The following is a 16,038-nucleotide window of genomic DNA, read 5'->3' on the forward strand; positions in this document are numbered from 1 at the left end:
CTGCTGCTGAGGTGAGCACAGTGGACTGTCTGTGTCAGTACTGCCAGAGGACATACTGTCGACAGGATCTGCCTTCTTTGTGAGACTTGTTCCTCTTTGTTTTACCTTGATGAGGAATTTCATCATCTCTCCCATGCAGGAGATCAAGTCTGCCCGCATACGCGTGGAAGGGATACGCCTTACGATAACATGCTCCTCACACTCCCGGCTAGAAGAGGCAACAGCATTAACTGCCTCTGTGACCTCTGTGGTAATTAAGGATAAAAAGTTGTCTGAGGTCTGACTGCGGACGTCTTCAGAAATGTCCAGAGCATTGGCAAACAACCGAGGAAGCGTGTCGGCCACTATGGGAAACACTTCCTCCTCAGAAACCTGTTGCTTTTCTGGGAGCGACCACACAACACATTCTGTGATCCTCAATATGACATCCCTAAACAGATCTAAAAGCCTCTTTACCATTTCAATGTCAGGCTGACCTGAAACCAATGCTGCCCACTGTTCTTGAGTTGTCCCATTACAGAATGCATTTATAATGGGACCAACCTCCTCCTTGGTATCTTCACAGATTTGATCTGTATTTATTTCTATTGCTAATAATGTGTTCGTAGTAGAGTCCATTATTCTTGAATAAAAAGTGTGAAAACAATCCAGCCTTCTCTATTTACAACCTTCTATATGACATCATATCGAGTTTCCTTTGATCCTTATGATGTGGCATATGACCTGGCCTATGTCGCCCCACCCACTTCCAAAGAACAACTGTTGCCATGGCAACACAGGCCACGCCCACCCGGTTCTAATTAAAGAAGCTGCCGTTATTGTGGCAACGGGGCTGCAAGCTATCAAACTCTTGTTATTCACCCTCTTTCTTTATCTTATTCTTCCGTACGTTTTTTGGCGCAGCGTATCTTCAGCATACATTTACCGATTTCAGCCATTCAACTACCAAAATGTTCATCTCACAGAAAGAAGTCTCACAGACAGGAAGAAATCAGGAAAGTGTTAAACTCACTGTTAAAACAGCACTTGACGATGAATCTCTGCAGACCATTCTTTGTGAAGTAGAGGCAATACTGAATGATCGCCCAATCACTCCCTCCTCCCAGATAATCCGAATGACATGGAAGCTTTAACTCCAAATGCATACTGCAGCTAAAAGATAAACCAATACTGCCACCTGGACTGTTCAGAAAGGAGGACCTGTACATTTCGGAGATGCTGGAGGCAGGTTCAGTACATAGCAGATCTATTCTGGAAAAGATGCATTCAAGAATACCTTCTAATTCAATTCAATTCAATTCAGTTTTATTTATATAGCGCATTTTACAATCAGAAATTGTCTCAAAGCTCAAAGTGCAGGGGCGACAAAAATGGAACAAAGTTAGTAGGAACTTTGCTGTGGGGGATGTTGTGCTTATTGTAGATGGCTCTGCACCAAGAAATTCTTTGACAATTGGACGCATCATCAAAGTCATGGCAGATTCCAAAGGATTTGTTCGGCGTGTTTGTATCAAGACACAAACAAGCGAACTGGAGAAGCCCATCAGCAAGATCTGCCTCCTTATGACCACCTTTGGCCAACCGAGTAATTTTTGTTTGAGGTAAATTATTTTGTATTTTTTTAAGACCTTTTTGTTCAACTTTGGAAAATAAACAAGAAATGGAATATAACAAAAGAGGTGTGTGTAAGATGGCCACCCATTTACCCAGCCCGAAGAGAAGACAAAGACAAAGAAAAAGCCGAGAAAGAGGGTGACACTGTAACGGATCCAGGCATGTATAGCCTCCCTGGAAATTGAAACATACTTGTGCTGTTGTACAGGTGTTGTTACCAGTGTCACATTCATTGACATCTTTAAAATCAAACACACAACAGCCAAAGTCAGTTAAAGCATCCTTCTCAGTTCACAGTTCAGCATGTGCCAACGCTCAAGAACAAGCGTTACCTTCACAGCTCCTGCCGTCCTCATACACATAATATCCAGGTGGACAGATGCAGGAGAAAGAGCCGGGTGTGTTCACACATCTGTGCTGACACAGAAACATTTCACTGACATGAGTGAATCCACACTATTTTACAATGTTTGCATACTTGCTTGCATGCTTACTATATAGATGCTTTCCAGAGGAGAGCTGAGAGCACAATGACCTTCTCCTAGACATTCAGCAGCTGTTTACAGTGATACAGTAATTGATAGCTTTGGTGGTTTCCTTGATTTTAAGGTTATTGATTACAAAGTATATGCAATCTGAATCGATTTTTCAGCTGCAAAAAAACATTTCACTGACATGAGTGAATCCACACTATTTTACAATGTTTGCATACTTGCTTGCATGCTTACTATATAGATGCTTTTCAAGGCATCATAACATTGTTTTTGTGCATAAAAAGCTTGAGTTTAGAATGTCAGAGCTTCTTTAAACGCACCACAGTTCAAGGGGAAACGATGGGTGAGCTTTCTCAGGACACGTTTGATTACTTAATATGGATACAACTCACCCTGACACTGTCCACCAATGAGCCAGTAACCTTCATTGCAGGAACAGGTGTAGTCACCCGCTGTGTTGATGCAGACCTGGGTGGGGTTACAGTGATGAGAGTTTGTCTCACACTCATCGATGTCTGGAACAGAGAAGAGTGACAACGGTGACACTTATAGATGTTATTATACCAAAACAATACTGCTGAAAATTAAACATTACACATTTCTGGGCAGCACACACACATTAAAACACTCTTATGTTACAGGCATTGCCATGGGAATGATAACACACACGAGGGCAGGATAGTAAGTGGCGTGTGGAACGCGCAGATGTGGTCATCGTGTCACATAAATTATCTGGAGCTCCAGGCTGTCTCACTGGCACTGAAACATTTTCTCCCTCTTCTGAAGGGACAGCATGTTTTAGTCAGGACAGACAACACCACTGTTGTGGTGTACATAAACAGACAGGGGGGAGTCCGCTCCCGCCAGTATCACACAATCTGACCATGTGGAGCAGGCAGGCTCCTGACACAGGCGCATGGGGAGGTGTTCCATCCACACCCGGAGCGCATGGCTCCGTGGGCTTGGCCCGTGAGAGGCTGAACCTCTCCGCTGCTGGGCTGCCCCAGAGTGGCGTCATGGCCATCTAGAGTGCTAGAGCTTCCTCTACGCACTGGGCATATGATGGCAAGTGGCGTGCGTTCGAGCAATGGTGCGTGGAACGAGAGGCGGTGGCCTTCCAAAGTCGCCTCCCTGTTATTCAGACGTTTCTTCAGGCACTGTTGGATAAGGGGTTGGCCTTCTCCACAGTAAAGGTGTATTTAGCCGCTATTTCGGCTTGTCATATAGGCTTTGGAGACAGGACAGTGGGCCAGCACCCACTTATCTGCCGGTTTATGAGAGGTGCACGGCGCCTTCGCCCTTCACTAAAGACCCTGGTGGCTCCATGGGATCTGGAAAAAAGGCTTCTGGGGGACATCGCAGAGGGTGTGTCCCATAGTGAGATACCTCACTGATGTTTCAGAGAACCAGGGTTAATTCCTCAACCTAACGATATACCACCCGACGCCAATGTAAACACAGCACTCTCTCTGTTGTGAGACAATAAATACTGGATCCAAATGCTGGTCTCAAAAGGTGTTCAGGTTTATTCAAAGAACAAAAAACAACCACTAGGGCGAAAAGGTCTCTCTGGAGTAAATGAAAAACAACCACAAGGGCGAAAGGGTCTCTCAGGAGAAAACGAAAAACAACCACAAGGGCGAAAGTCTTTGAGGAACCAGTACTCCGCCAAGAGGAAGCTGCAGCCAGAACAGAGCGCCTGAAAGAAAAGCAAAAGGGAAAAACAAAAAGCACAACCAGAAGGCCAAAAGAGGGTGCTCATGCGTCGCACCACACTCTCTGCTGAACACCATTAACGAACAACAGTGGACCCACCCCAATGGTGTTTACATCACAGCAGGGGACTTTAATAAGGCCAACTTAAAGACTGTACTCCCAAAGTTCTACCAGCATGTTAAAGGCTGTTCCATACTCCACAAGAACAGAGAACTTGCTCCACGGGTGGTAAGAGTAAAAAAAAAGTTCATTTCAGCACGGAGGTACCATACTCCGTGAGACGTGTGCAGAACTCCTCATACGGCCCTCCTATGCAGCGCACGTCACCCACAAAACGTTGACAATGCAGTTATATTGTGTGCACAGTCGTGGTTACCTGGCCTAACGAGCTGATAATGCTCAGGGAAGAGGGCGTACAGCATGACAATAGATAGAAGATCAGTACAGCTGACTGTAACAGACCTCTGGTCTGTGTGTTTAATTCTGTGAACGTGTGGATGACTGCAATAATACATCCCGTCTCCTGGTATTTAATGTGCGCGAGCCACTGTAACGCCGTGATCAATACTGGCATTAATTTTTATCACCACCTTTTGGACACACACTCCTCTGTGTGCTGTGTTTCTCCTTCCAGGAGCTGTTTGCCAGCTGCTCATCTAAACTGTCCATCGTCGTTGTACTTCCTCCTTCTGTCTGTGTGTTCTTCACCTGAAGCCCTTGCGCTTCTCGACATTCATCATGCCCACAATAAATTCCGACCAACAGCATGGTTGACGCAGAGCCTTGAGAGAAAAAGTTCTGCCCGGACCCTGTGCACGAGATCGCTGTACAACGGGCGGTCCGAGATAAAAAATGACGTCATTTTGTGGGCGTAATGTCTGCAGGGGGGAGGGAGTTCAAACCTTTGCCATCAATCATCAACTGCTTATAACTTCGCCGCGCATTATCCTAACGTCCTCAAATTTTCTTCATGTCATAACTGTCCGTCCCCGGACATGTCTGCATGCTTATGTGTCACCTGCACAGCACCACCTACAGGAAACCGTAAGTAACTACTTTTTGACAATTTTTATAGATGAATCAAATGTTTTCAGACGTTTGATGCACAGAAAGGTCTCCGCTATTCTCATGGGGTCTGGCTCCACCTAGTGGACACACGGGGTAGTACAGCTGGTATAACTCCACCACGGATGCCCCTAAAATCCTCAAATTATTTACATGTAATACAGACCCAACTTGGGTCAGCGCCACTTACTGTCAACAGGAGGTTACTGCATACTAAAAATTTGTACATATATTGACGTCTCTGCTTCTGCCACTTTTTCGCCACTGCTGGCAAAATCACCGCAGCTCATGGGGGGAGCGGGGGAGAGAAGGGACGACGTGATGGGGAGGGGGCAGTAGCGCAGAGTGCGAGGGCCCAATTATCGCTGCTTGCAGCTTTAATTTTACATTTGTTTTTTTAGATTTTATTTTTTTTGTAGGTGGCAGACAAGTTCACAACAGGTGGTTGTGTGTTGTGTGCATCTACTTGGTATAGATGGCAGACAAGTTTACAACAGGTGGTTGTGGGTTGTGTGCGTCTACTTGGTGTAGATGGCAGACAAGTTCACAACAGGTGGTTGTGGGTTGTGTGTGTCTACTTGGTGTAGAGGGCAGACAAGTTCACCACCTGTTGTCAATGTATCTGCGGTCTGCATGTGTAGACCAATCATAATCTACCTGCGTGCAACAGGCTAGCAGGCGCATAGCATATGAAAACCTTCGCCAATAGAGTTTAATGCTTTCAGCAGCATTCCTAAAAACTCCTGAGATCCAAGTGATGAAGCTCCGTCTTGTAGCATGTTTGAAGAAACAATTGATTATCAGTCTGTCCGTCAGGGTTTGCCCGGCGTACATGACAATGGCCACATTCAATGCACTGTTCCAGTCTGTAATCAGGTTCCTATAAACAAGTTTGTCAAGATGCCTAAAATTTTCTGGAGGAATATAATAAGCATCCTTCTCCAGTGCATCCAGAATTTGCTTTAAAAGCCGGCGGTGGATGATCATACGCTCCCCAATGGTCAATTTCATCTTTGAGTTTCTATTCACTCGTGAAATCAGATCTTGAAGAAAAGTGTACAAAGGCTCTATCCAGTCACCATAATAAGGGGACTGCTGCTGAGGTGAGGAAGACACTTTTTTTGGTTCAGGTGACTTCTTCTCTGGTATAGAATGCTCCAGTTTTTTGGATCTCAACTTCCTAGATTTTCCAGGCGGCTTGGTGGGAACCTGATTGAGCCCTGGTGAAGGAGTGTCATCACTGGGTGGACTGTCCGTGTCAGTACTGCCAGAGGACATACTGTCGACAGGGTCTGGATTCTTTGTGAGACTTGTTCCTCTTTGCTCCACCTTGATGAGGAATTCCTTCATCATCTGTCCCATGCAGGAGATCAAGGCCCTCTGCCTATGCCAGCAAGAGATAGGCCTTTCGATAACATGCTCCCCACAATCCCAGCTAGAAGAGGCAACAGCATTAACTGCCTTTGTGACCTCTATGGTAATTAAGAATGAAAAGTTGTCTAAGGTCCGACTGTGAACGTCTTCAGAAATGTCCAGAGCATTGGCAAACATCTTAGGAAGCGTGTCGGCCACTATGGAAAAGATTTTTACCTCAGAAACTCGTTGCTTTTTTGGGAGTGACCACAGAACACATTCTGTGATCTTCAATGTGACATCCCTAAACAAATCTGTAAGCCTGTTTACCATTTCAGTGTCAGGCTGACCTGAAACCAATGCTGCCCACTGTTCTTGAGTTGTCCCATTACAAAATGCATTTATAATGGGACCAACCTCCTCCTTGGTAACTTTACAGATTTTATTTGTATTTATTTCTAATCCAAATAATGTGTCCGTAGTAGAGTCCATCAATTTTGAATTCAAAGTTTAAAAAAAAACAATCTAGCCATCTCTATTTACAACCTTCTATATGACATCATATCAAGTTTCCTTTGATCCTTATGACGTAGCCTATCTTGCCCCGCCCACTTACATGAACAACTGTTGTCGAGGCAACACAGGTCACGCCCACTTGGTTCTAATCAAAGCTGCCTTTGTTGTGGCAATTGGGCAACATAGAACATACAGACACAGATTTTAAATATTCACAAAAAACAATATTGCATGTGCAAAAGTAGTATACAGCTCGAGGATGATCAATATGACAGATATATTGCTTAAAGTCTGATAAAGACTACAGATATGGCTGCCCTGTGTCAGCCTGTCACCATGGTAACAGCCCTGCCTGCCTAATTACGTAAGCCCTAATTAAGACATCTGTGTGATTTACTCCTGTCAGGGCAGATCCCATGTATTTTAATGGGGGTTGCACAAAAACTGCTATTTTTTTTATTATACCGAAACAATACTGCTGAAAATTAAACATTTAATATTTCTGGGCAGCACACACACATGGGGTCAGTTTGAACCATGACTAGAAGGTATTTGTAGTCATTTGCATGCTCTGTTATGTTTAGACATTTAAAAAAAAGATTGCATGAATCAATAAAACAGAATATTATAATAATTATAATAATATAATTTGTGCATGCTTCAATGTGAGATGTGTTCAGATTTCCATGTTGCTGTCTTCTTGTGCCACTCTCTCAGAGGTAATTTGACTTTTTTTCTTGTATTAACTCTTCTGTCCTTGGTTTTAATTGATTCCACTGCAGTGTTTTAGGACCACAGAAGGAGTTTTTTTCCCTGTTGGCACCAGCTCACTACAGTCTGTTTCTACAGCACTCAGGATTTCAGCACTGTTTGAAAAGGTCTTAACACAACAGTTAACATTTCAATGCAGCATCGGTTTGCCATTGTTTTTACTCGAGATTAGCGATTTCTCAGATTACAGCTGAACTACACTGACGACCCTGGAGCATCTCACACTCTGCATCATAATAGCCATATTTCCTTATGAGGATATGACAAATAAAAAATTCCGCCCTCTGTTTATGTTTCACAGGGTTTGCGTTTTTTTTTTTTTGCGTTTTTGTCGTTCCTTACCCCTGGTGTGCTTTGGGAAGGACACCCTACGATTGGTGAGGGAACATGAAAAGACCTCTAGGAAGCTGGCAGACTACAGGAACCACCTACGCTTCAGCCTGAGATGCAGACTGGAAAAGTTAACCCCGAACAGCCTACGTCTCGGATCCACCGTCAAGGGCCACAGAGCAGACACCATCCTGCAGAAAGCCCAGAACCAACTCCTCAACGAAAGGATCAGACAGATCAACTTCACCATAGATGCTCTCATGGTCACCACGGAGCAGACAAGATCACAGCTTGCCACCCTCCTACCCAGCGAGGTCATGGATGAAGTCATCAAACTGACTGAAAAAGTCCAGACGGCACAGCACACCAGGGGTAAGGAACGACAAAAACGCAAATTCCATAAATTGAAAACCGTTTTCTGTTAAAAATGCAGCTAACCTTCACACATGGAGGAGGGAAGACCACTCACCACCACAGCAGGACACCCAGGACAAATGGGTAAAGAACCTTTCAGACAGACAACTGAGCCAGCCGGAAAAAGAAGTGTTGGCCAAAGGACTCAACTCTTCCATCTCGCCAGAGCAGATTCCAGTGGTGGACCTCATCACAGCCACAGAGTCAGCCATCAAGAACAACAACCTGACAGACACAGAAGCTGAACAACTCCGCTTGAAGGTCACAGCCACACTCTCCACTGCTAAAGCACCGCCATCCAACCTCTCCAGTGATGAAAGGAAGGCCCTGATTGCACTACAAAAGGACCGGGACATCACCATCTTATCAGCAGACAAAGGAAGATGCACAGTGGTGCTCAACACACAGGACTACCACTCCAAAGTGACAGATCTCCTCAGTGACACAGCCACATATGAGACACTGAAGAGGGACCCCACTGGAAACTACAAGAAGAAACTAGTCAGCTACCTACAAAAACTGGAGAAGGACCAAATCATCAACCGCAAGCTCTACTTTCGACTGTATCCGGGGGAAGCCACTCCACTCCTGTATGGACTCCCCAAGATACACAAGGAAGGAGTCCCCCTCAGACCCATCGTCAGCAGCACAAACTCAGTCACATACAATGTGGCTAAGCACTTGGCTGAACTCCTGACACCACTGGTAGGTAACACACCACATCACATCCACAGCTCTCAGGACTTTGTAAACAAGGTGGAGAAGATCCTAATGGACCCAGATGACACCATGGTCTCATTTGATGTCACGTCCTTGTTTGCTTGCATCCCCACATCAGAAGCCACAGAGATGGTAAGGACGTGCCTCACACATGACAGCACACTCAAGGAGAGAACCAACCTAACACCAGACCACATCTGTGACCTGCTGGACCTCTGCCTGACCACCACTTATTTCCAGTACAATGGGAACTTTTACAGACAGAAGCATGGCTGTGCGATGGGATCACCCGTCTCTCCTATTGTGGCCAACCTCTACATGGAAGAAGTGGAGAGAAGAGCCCTGAGTTTCTTTCCTGGAACCACCCCACCAACTGGTTTAGATATGTGGATGACACCTGGGTCAAAATCAAGACCAACGAAGTGGAACGGTTCACAGAACACATCAACGCAGTGGATAACAACATCAAGTTCACTCGGGAGGACACCAAGGATAACAATCTGGCCTTCTTGGACTGCACAGTACATATTGAGGAGGACAGGAGCCTCAATGTGGAAGTGTACAGGAAACCCACACACACGGACCAGTACCTGTTGTTTGATTCACACCACCCACTGGAACACAAACTGGGAGTCATCAGGACCCTGCAGCACAGAGCACAAACTGTACCAACCAGCTCAGAGGGGAAGAAGAAGGTGCAACGCCACATCAGGAAGGCCCTGCAAACCTGTGGCAACCCAAAGTGGGCACTCATCAAAGCCACAAAAAACAAGACCCCCCAACAACAAGAAGAAGGACAACAACCGGCGGAGAAAGAACATCTCCATTCCATATGTATCAGGAGTATCAGAGAAACTCCGCAGGATCTTCAACAACCATGACATCCCGGTCCATTTCAAACCTATGACAACATTGAGACAGAGACTGGTTCACCCGAAGGACAAGATTCCCAGGGAGAAACGCAGCAATGTGATATATGCAGTCCAGTGCAGTGAGGAATGCTCTGATCTGTACATTGGAGAAACTAAACAACCACTCAACAGAAGAATGGCTCAGCACAGGAGAGCCACCTCCACAGGACAAGACTCAGCTGTTCACAAAGGACACTCCTTTGAGGACAACAATGTTCACATTTTAGACAGGGAGGAAAGGTGGTATGAAAGAGGAGTCAAGGAAGCCATCTATGTTAAGCTGGAAAAACCTTCCCTTAACAGAGGTGGTGGCCTCAGACATCATCTTTCTACCACATACAATGCAGTGATTCCATCCATTCCCAGGAAGTTTGCACATACTCACAGTAAGAACAAAGGGCTGTCAACCAGTCCCCCTCCGGCAGTTTCATAGTCGTTAGCCAGTCGTTAGACACACCTGGCCCAGTCAGCCAGAACATCACAGGTAAGTATGGAAACATTTAGTGCTATTGTTTATTTAGGTTTTACCCAGACCCACCCACTGAGCTCTGTAACCACATATAAACCATGTTTCCCCACCAAACATTTAGAACTGATGAAGCTGCTTGGATGAGCAGTGAAACGTCTTCTAGAAAACTCTACAAGTCCAGACGCCTTGTTTCAATCTTATCTACGTATGATGACCTGGATGACTGAGAATCTTCATCAACACGTATTATTCTATTCTTAACTATTTTTTTTAATTGCTGAGTTTGTTTTTTTTAAAAAAAGAACTTAGTATGAACAAAAAATAGTCAACAACTTAGACGTTTTCAGTTATTGGGAAACGTTTTTTATGTTTTTAGATTTACATTTTTTGTAGATAGCAGAGAACTTCACAACAGATGGTTGTGGGTTGTGTGCGTCTACTTGGTGTAGAGGACAGACAAGTTCACAACAGGTGGTTGTGGGTTGTGTGTGTCTACTTGGTGTAGAGGGCAGACAAGTTCACCATCTGTGTCTGCGGTCTGGGTCTGTAGAGTAACCACAATGTACCACAGCAACAGGCTAGCTGGCTTACAGCATCTGAAAACCTTCCCCAATAGATTTTAATATTGACACCAGCATTCCTGAGAATTAATGAGAGCCAAGTGTTGCAGCCAGAGGACATACTGTCGACAGGATCTGCCTTCGTTGTGAGACTTGTTCCTCTTTGCTCCACCTTGATGAGGAATTCCTCTATCATCTGTCCCATGCAGAAGATCAAGGCCCTCCGCCTACGCCAGGAAGGGATAAGCCTTACGATAACATGCTCCTCACAATCCTGGCTACAAAAGGCAACATTATTAACTGCCTCTGTGACCTCTGTGGTAATTAAGGATGAAAAGTTGTCTGAGGTCTCACTGTGGACGTCTTCAGAAATGTCCAGAGCATTGGCAAACATCTGAGGAAGCGTGGCGGCCACTATGGGAAACACTTCATCCTCAGAAACCTGTTGCTTTTCTGGGAGTGACCACACAACACATTCTGTAATCCTCAATATGACATCCCTAAACAGATCTATAAGCCTCTTTACCATTTTAGTGTCAGGCTGACCTGAAACCAATGCTGCCCACTGTTCTTGAGTTGTCCCACTACAGAATGCATTTATAATGGGACCAACCTCCTCCTTGGTAACTTCACAGATTTTATTTGTGTTTATTTCTAATCCAAATAATGTGTCTGTAGTAGAGTCCATCAATCTTGAGTTCAAAGTGTGAAAACAATGCAGCCTTCTCTATTTGCAACCTTCTATATGACATCATATCGAGTTTCCTTTGATAATTATGACGTGGCCTATTTCGCCCCGCCCACTTCCAAAGAACAAATGTTGCCACGGCGACACAGGCCACGCCCGCTTGGTTCTAATCAAAGAAGCTGCTGTTGTCAGGCAACGGGGCAACATAAAACACATACAGCCATACAGACAGACGTGGTGCTCTCTCCTTCCTCTCTAACCTGTCTCCCTCTTCTTCCTCTCTCTCACCTTCATCCTCTCGGTCCTGTCTCCCTCTTCTTCATCTCTCTCTCCTTCATCCTCTCTGTCCTGACTCCCTCTTCTTCCTCTCTTTCCTGTCGTAGGACAGAAACAGGCTAGCTGGCTCACAACATCTGAAAATCGTCCCCAATAGATTATAATGTTGTCAGCAGCATTCCTGAGAATTCCTGAGAGCGAAGTGCTGAAGCCAGAGGACATACTGTCGACAGGATCTGCCTTCTTTGTGAGATTTGTTCCTCGTTGCTCCACCTTGATGAGGAATTCCTTCATCATCTCTTCTATGCAGAAGATCAAGGCCCTCCGCCTACGCCAGGAAGGGATACGCCTTACGATAACATGCACCTCACAATCCCGGCTAGAAGAGGCAACATTATTAACTGCCTCTGTGACCTCTGTGGTAATTAAGGATGAAAAGTTGTCTGAGGTCTCACTGTGGACGTCTTCAGAAATGTCCAGAGCATTGGCAAACATCTGAGGAAGCGTGGTGGCCACTATGGGAAACACTTCCTCCTCAGAAACCTGTTGCTTTTCTGGGAGCGACCACAGAACACATTCTGTAATCCTCAGGATGACATCCCTAAACAGATGTATAAGCCTCTTTACCATTTTAGTGTCAGGCTGACCTGAAACCAATGCTGCCCACTGTTCTTGAGTTGTCCCATTACAGAATGCATTTATAATGGGACCAACCTCCTCCTTGGTATCTTCATAGATTGTATTTGTATTTATTGTTATTGCAAATAATGTGTCCGTAGTAGAGTCCATCAATTTTGAATTCAAAGTGTAAAAAACAATCCAGCCTTCTCTATTTGCAACATTCTAGATGACATCATATCGACTTTCCTTTGATCCTTATGACAGCATATAGCATATCTCGCCCCGCCCACTTCCAAAGAACAACTGTTGCTACAGCAACACAGGCCACACCCACTTCTCTTCTCTTTCATCAAAAGAATCTCAAATGCTACGGCAATAAACAAACTAAACACTATAAATCACTGTTTCTCACGGTTCAACCATTAACTCTAAGCCTGAAGTTACCTGGGCTTTGAGGACAGGAGTTTCTGATCTTCAGGGTGTCTCTGCGGATTGAACCAGGAGAGGAGTATTCTGCCATCTGACCCTGATGGAAGCTGGACTCTGGGCTGTAAGTGAAGATACTGGTGCCCATCAGTTCTGCCTTCCTCTCTGCATAAGTGCATCAGGCTGAACTTGCAGGCAAACAGTGGGGCAAGCTTATGAGCCAAAGGTTCATTATATTTTCTGACAAGTATCAGTGATGTGTTCGGTGTGGTCTGAAGGGACTGGAATTATTTACCAACCCAACCTTAAAGTCACCAGTATCGTCTCATATCAGCTCAGGTACGTACTCTGCAGGCTGGGTGGTAAGCTGGGGTAATGGGGCCCTCTGGGTTGGATGTAGGAGGCCTTGAAGGTTGGCAGGACAAAGGGGACTTCTCTGCCGTCCGGAGGCAGCTTAGAAAGGAGGTAATCCTCTGTGACTCCCCTCCTGCCTTCATCTCGATGATGGTCTGCAGCTGGTGCTGGAGGCATCTTCAGCGTGACCACTTTAAAGCAGAGGAAACAGGACACAGTTAGAACCAGCAGTCTGACTCACAGCTCTGCAGGACACCAGCTTACCTTGAGTCTCCTGCGCCTTCATCTTCATGAAGTTCTTGCAGCAGTTTTTGAGGCACTCCATGACTACAAATGGAAATATTTAAAGATAAAACGCAGATTAATCAGTAAACATGGGTAGACCAAAACTTTCTGGGTACTTATTACAAGATGGTAACAAAGAAAATCTTAAAGATTGATAAAGCACCCAGTAAACACAGCATGGTGAAGTCATTACAATTCAGCCTGCAGTGTTTCATCGTTAACCCCCTGAATATTGCACCAGGGTTTTTTTTCATATTGTTTAATTTTGTAGTGAAATCTACTTTTCATATAACACAATGTGGGTTTAATTAAAAGAAAAAACAGCAGTAACAAAGAAAGAAAAAAAATGTTGCTTATAAGACGTACTAAAAAAAACTAGCATATGACTTTAATGATAAAAACATAAAAAATAAACATAAACCCAAAGAGAGGTGAAGAGAGGGGCTGAGCTGTCAACTGATCACCTTCTGGTGATGAGTTGGATCTGTTGGCAGGGGAAGAGGCTGGAGAGACCTGGCAGGCATTGTGCGGGTCTGTTGGGAACGTTTGGCTGAACCCTCTACCAAGGAGATCTTCAACTCCCACCTCCAGGAGAGCTTCACCCAGATTCTGAGATAGGTTGGGGTCATTGAGTCAGAGTGGACCATGTTCTCCGCCTCCATTGTCGATGCGGCTGTCCAAAGCTGTGGCCGCAAAACCTCTGGTGCCTGTCGCGGCGGCAATCCCCAGACCCGGTGGTGGACACCGGAAGTCAGGGATGCCGTCAAGCTGAAGAAGGAGTAAGAAGGAGTCCTATCGGGCCTGGTTAGCTTGTGGGACTCCTAAAGCAGCTGATAGGTAGCCAGGGCAGTTGTAGAGACATGCCTCTGTAATGTTGCTTGGCAATCGGGGGCAGTGCGGCTGGACTGGCAGACCGGGGTGGTGGTCCCTCTTTTCAAAAAGGGGGAACGGAGGGTGTGTTCCAACTACAGGGGATCACACTCCTCAGCCTCCCTGGGAAAAAAAAATAAGATCGCGAATACAAGCAACTGAAATGAGCTTTCTTCAAACGGTGGCTGGGCGCTCCCTTAGAGATAGGGTGAGAAGCTTGGTCACCCGAGAGGAGCTCGGAATAGAGCCGCTGCACCTTCACATCGAGAGGAGTCAGCTGACGTGGCTCGGGCATGTCCTACTGGGAGGAGACCCTGGGACAGACCCAGGAAGTGGTGGAGAGACTATGTCTTTCGGCTGGCCTGGGAGCGCCTCGGGATCCCCCCAGAGGAGCTGGAGGAAGTGTCTGGTGAGAGGGAAGTCTGGGTGTCCCTGCTTAGACTGCTGCCCCCACGACCCAGCCCCGGATTAAGCGGTTGAAAATGGATGGATGGACATAAAGAATTCCGGATCTCTCCAGAGCTCCAGCATTTGCAGTGGTAACAATATTATCTTCCAAACACACACAAAAAATCATCATATCCTCTATAATACATTCATTTTACTGCTATCAGCCTGTAGTAATATTGATTATTATTCATTATTAATAATAAATTATTATTATTATTACACTGAACTGTTCCCCGCTTTTGACCTTGCAGCGTTGGTTCTGCTGGTGCGTGGAGGAATTTGCGCAGGTGTAGCTTTCACATGCTTTAAATAGTGACTCATAACTTTAATCCACAAACTGTGAAGAAAGTGTAAACTTACCCACGCGATGTTTTCATTGAAAGGGACCAACAGAGAACATCCAGCGGCGCAGTTCACTCCTCTCATCGAGACTGCAGACAAATGCCAGAGACCTCAGCTTTGTGTGCGCTTTGCGCACAGGACTCCCTCCCTCTCTCCCTCCCTCCCGCTCTAATTACCGGACTGACTCATGTGCTTCCTTCCCTGAACAGCCGTAAACGCACCACTTTCTATTTTGATTTTTTTTTAATTTTTTTTTACCATCACTGTGAGCTGGGTGTCATATTATTTCTGCTTCGTCTCCATTTTAACAGTGCACATCATCCAGGCAGAAACTTGGATCAGTGCGCGCCTTTGTTTGCTGACCAGGCTCACTTTCAGCGCGCTCATGACGGGAACTGATTAGGTTGAGGCTTATTAATGGGCTGACAAATATCCACATTTTGGCTCATTGCGCACAAAATCGTACGTAGTCAATAATTTCGCCCCCCCCCCTTGCAGTAACCCCTCTCTCAATCCCTCACAATTTGTTGATAGAGCTTCAGTGTAATCCCAAAAAGTGACATTGTGCGCCCAAATCATCCAAATTCTCTACATCTCCACCAGCCAGAAGAGAATTTGCCACAGAGCACCCTAAATATGCTGTGTTATAATCTCAAAACAGCCAAATTTGTCAACAGATGTAATCACAGAATTTGTGATTTGCACATAATCCCACAGTTTATCACAAAACACTGCACAGCAAATCAAAAATATGCTACAGTTTTAACAGTTTTTGGTCCTTTTGTGTGCTCAA

At 45.4% G+C, this 16,038-nt stretch overlaps 1 protein-coding gene across 1 annotated transcript in view; it reads right to left on the bottom strand.

Annotated features, from left to right (window-relative positions):
• LOC114428146 (tandem C2 domains nuclear protein-like) overlaps positions 1-15,386 on the bottom strand; it is a 37,547-nt gene extending 22,161 nt beyond the window's left edge. Inside the window, exons 1-5 of the mRNA XM_028396503.1 lie at positions 15,264-15,386; positions 13,563-13,625; positions 13,292-13,489; positions 2,501-2,623; positions 1,947-2,026 (exon numbers count right to left, since the gene is read on the bottom strand). Coding sequence (XP_028252304.1) covers positions 2,019-2,026; positions 2,501-2,623; positions 13,292-13,489; positions 13,563-13,623 — 390 coding nt within the window. The 5' untranslated portion in view covers positions 13,624-13,625; positions 15,264-15,386 and the 3' untranslated portion in view covers positions 1,947-2,018. The remainder of the gene's footprint in view (positions 1-1,946; positions 2,027-2,500; positions 2,624-13,291; positions 13,490-13,562; positions 13,626-15,263) is intronic.
• Positions 15,387-16,038: the final 652 nt, after the last annotated feature.

Source organism: Parambassis ranga, chromosome 22 (genome assembly GCF_900634625.1).
Source record: "Parambassis ranga chromosome 22, fParRan2.1, whole genome shotgun sequence".
Classification (NCBI taxonomy): Eukaryota; Metazoa; Chordata; class Actinopteri; family Ambassidae; genus Parambassis; species Parambassis ranga.